The sequence below is a fragment of the Lolium rigidum genome, chromosome 6 (genome assembly GCF_022539505.1).
Source record: "Lolium rigidum isolate FL_2022 chromosome 6, APGP_CSIRO_Lrig_0.1, whole genome shotgun sequence".
NCBI lineage: Eukaryota > Viridiplantae > Streptophyta > Magnoliopsida > Poales > Poaceae > Lolium > Lolium rigidum.
The window spans coordinates 81,909,963-81,913,598 of NC_061513.1; the positions used below are offsets into that span (position 1 = coordinate 81,909,963).

The following is a 3,636-nucleotide window of genomic DNA, read 5'->3' on the forward strand; positions in this document are numbered from 1 at the left end:
ACATCGTCAGTAGCCTTGGATGCATCCTTAGCGGTTTGAGAAGCATCAACAACAAGGACATGTGGGGTAGGAGCCACAAGAGCAACATGACACGGCGGGCATGAGACATCCCTAAGGAGAATATCCCAAAGCCAATGACCGCACATGAGGCAACAAACTTATCATAATTGATGCCATCGAAAATCAGGAGCAACGAGGAATGCTAAAATAGCTTGACAAAGAAGATGCCATATTGATACCCTTCTTTTTTAGTCAACGTGCCAACCGACCCACGGAAGCTCGCTCCGATCGAGCGCTTTCGTCTAAGCGTGAACTACAATGCACAGATCAAAGAGCTATCAGATCGGGGATGGGGCAGCTAGATCAGGGTGGTGGCCATCTAGAACAGAGCTGGGGCGGTCGGATCGGGGCAGGGCGGCTGGACCATGGCAGACGCGGACCAGATAAAGGTGGCGGCCATGCGAATCATAGCAGGCTGTGCCGGAAGATGCGACAGGCAGCCAAATCGGGGAGGCATCGGCCGAAATGGAGCCGGGCCTGCACGAGCTCCACAAAAACGATAGATAGATATTGGACCTGCACGAATCGAAGCTTGACAAGAAAGAGGGCCAAGAGAAGCAGCACGCCGGGCACATATTTCAACGACAACGTTGGTGGTGGAGCAAGCACGTAATTGTAGCATGCGAGAGACCCTAGTTGGGGTCTAATACCATGTTGAAAATAAACAACTATCAATCACAGGGGTCAAGAGCCAATACATGTACATGTGCGATACTATGTAGGAAACCTCTTATACACTAAGATATACAGAAAAGGGGGTCTATGTATCTCTTAACAATACCAATGTACCCAGGCCTTGGTCTAGGTAGATACACCAATTATTATAATAATAATAAGATTCAGAAGTGGAAGTCCCATTAAAGAATAGTAATTTTCATTGTTGTGTAAAACAAGCTCATTTTAACAAAAAGCGATCTTGCCATGCGGATCGGCAAACAATGTTGCTTTTATCATGATGAGAAAATCGAGACATGTTAACGCACCATCCATATTTCTTTCGGAGTAACATAACGCTGGCTATCCACGGTACATAGCCATTGAAACTATTTACTCTAACTCAATTGTATCTGTTAGCAATGTCAATGATGCACTTCACAACTTGGTCTGGCGTAGAGAGCATTGCCATGTGATCCGCACCGTCGATCTCCATGACCTCATCAACAGGATTGTTCGCCACCATCCATCTCTGGTGCTCCTCGGTAATGGTCTTATCTTGCTTACAGACCACATATACCTTACGCACTAATCCATAGTGATCCTTGGTGAATGGCGGCTGGGTTTGCAGGTCTTCCAGGAAGAGTGAACCAATTCGCACGAGAGATTTCCCAAGTGTGAGGTCCTGCCAAGTTAGCAAAGTTCATAATTATGAGACCTACAGTAAATCAGATTCTCCTGTACTTTCATACATCTAAATTTTGACAAAATTAAGACAAGTTTCATGGAATGGAGGGTGTACTAAATTCGATTACATTTGTCGCTTTCTGATGAGCAACTTGGAATCGTGAACTAAAATTAGCTCAGCTCGTGCACGTACCTCAGGCGAGCACAACTGATACAGCAGTTGTTCTGTAAACTGTTGCCCGAACATGAAGGAAGATGGGAGTTTTCCCTCTGCATCTTGGGGTCTCATCAAGTTGTCCAACGGTGTGTAAGTGCTGCGGGCAACATTCTAGATGAAAAGTAAGTAAGAAAAGGAAAAACATGTAGTACTAAGCCACAATGTACAAGTGAAGATATTAATAGCTTTTATGGAGTCGCTTGGTTAGTGCTTACAAAATGTCTGTATTAAGGGCTCTTTTACGGTAGGGACGGAGGAGCGTCAGCCGTCCAACAACACATATCCAAGCGCTTAGATTGACTAATACTTGTCCGGCAAACGACTAGTATTTATTCACCGAAGTGCAAAATAGCTATACTTCTAATCGCAGGAGGGTACTTTCGGGAGTTGCAAAAAAGAAAAGGAGTACTTTCCGGAGACCGAAATTTGTACTAGCGCGGCACTCGTGGCGACCAGGCTGCACAAGCAGCTGAAGGTGGACGCGACACCTACGGAGGGCGAGAGATGGCCACATCGGCAGTGATGGTGATGCATCCGCCGCCCCGTCGCCTGCCCGTGCATGCGCATGCGCCCCCACGGCGAGGAGCAGGAGGCGCGGCAAGGCTGCTGGTGCCGGCGCGTCCGGCGAGCTCCAGGGCCAAGCTGCATGCCGTCGCATACGCCTGCTCCTCACTGCAGTACCGGCCACGCCGGCATTTCTTTGAGAAGCAAGATCAAGCCACAGCAAAATTACTATCATTTTTCATGCATTCTTTGGTGTCCAGCAAGCTTCATCTAGTCATGCCAATGTTCCTGTGCACCAAGTTGCAGCGTAGCCTGCTGCATCTGTTCGTGGTCAAGTTCCAGCAAAGAAAAAAACCCGGAAGAAGAGGTAGCCAAGCAGAAGGGAGCTCGGAGTACGCACCTCATGCACAATAGAGAAAATTTGGTCCCTATCTATGGCGGCAGCAGCGATGGCAGGGGGTGAGCGGGGGCGTCTGAGAGCGACGGCAGCTCTTCTTTGGAGAGAGAAAGAAAGACTACCGCTAATCGTGGATCTTACAGGAAAAATAAATTACCTGCCTAAACGGCCTCTCGCTCAATACTACTAGCCTATGGGACTAGTAATTTGTACCGTAAAAAGCCTCATTAATATACTATGAACTAGGATTACCACTGTAAATCCAAGACTTTACCTTAAGAATCACCTCCGATGGCGGCGACACGCAGTCCGGCATGAAGGCGGTAAGGAACACCGCTGCGGCGACCTTCTCCGGGAACAGCTCCGCTGCGAGCGCGACGCTCAGGCCCCCGAGGCTGTGGCCGACGAGCACTGCCTTCTCACCCTCCGGTAGTGACCGTAGCACGTCGAGCAGTGGCGCCGTGTAGTCACGGAACGTCGGCACCTCCGACAGCCGACGGGCATCCACCCCTGACGCAGCGAGGTCCGGGGCCGCGACGTGGTAGCTGAGCTCTGCCGCCCCTGATCGCAGCCGAGACGCCACCTTGTACCAGCTCCAGCCTCCGTGGCACGCGCCATGGACGAGGATGATGTGCTTGGCTCCGCTGCCACAGGCTGCCTCCATGGATGCTGCCATTGCGTGAACTATTTTATTGATTCTTGTGAGCTCCCGCGTTGCAAGTAATAAGGCTTTAAGCTAGCTATTGCACTGCAGCTTGATCTTCTTGGAAGGCCATTAAGTCGTATTTATATCGAGTGACTAACTAGACAATCGCCAGCGAATATTCAGAATTTACACACTAGGGCGGCAATGCCGTTGAATAAACCCATGCACCATGCACCGGCGTGATACACATGCATGTGCACAACTCAAAACACATGGAGTGTGAACGTTGGACATTGCCGCACTAGTAATAGTAAGTCAAGATTTGAGCAGTGCTTAGGATTTGTAGGCAGGATCATTGCCGCACTAGTAATAGTAAGTCAAGATTTGAGCAATGCTTAGGATTTGTAGGCAGGATAGATTGTGAGTACGGCTTGACTATAAAGCTGCTGATTCACACTCCTAGCTAGTGAT

The 3,636-nt window shown here is 49.2% G+C and overlaps 1 protein-coding gene across 1 annotated transcript; it reads right to left on the reverse strand.

The window, feature by feature from the left end:
- Positions 1 to 1,013: 1,013 nt before the first annotated feature.
- On the reverse strand, positions 1,014 to 3,316 carry LOC124668701 (salicylic acid-binding protein 2-like). The gene is made up of 3 exons (XM_047205783.1): positions 2,794 to 3,316; positions 1,595 to 1,729; positions 1,014 to 1,399 (listed from the first exon to the last, which is right to left on the reverse strand). Exons 1-3 carry the CDS (start codon positions 3,193 to 3,195, stop codon positions 1,118 to 1,120), a joined length of 819 nt encoding a protein of 272 aa, XP_047061739.1. The 5' UTR covers positions 3,196 to 3,316; the 3' UTR covers positions 1,014 to 1,117.
- Positions 3,317 to 3,636: the final 320 nt, after the last annotated feature.

Bases quoted from the DNA above. Each gene is read 5' to 3' on its own strand.
- LOC124668701 (XM_047205783.1), bottom strand. From the start codon at position 3,195: ATGGCAGCATCCATGGAGGCAGCCTGTGGCAGCGGAGCCAAGCACATC. The intron at 1,730-2,793 runs GTAAAGTCTTGG...CTTTTCATCTAG, and splicing joins CATCGGAGGTGATTCTTAAG to AATGTTGCCCGCAGCACTTA. The intron at 1,400-1,594 runs GTACGTGCACGA...CTAACTTGGCAG, and splicing joins ATCAGTTGTGCTCGCCTGAG to GACCTCACACTTGGGAAATC.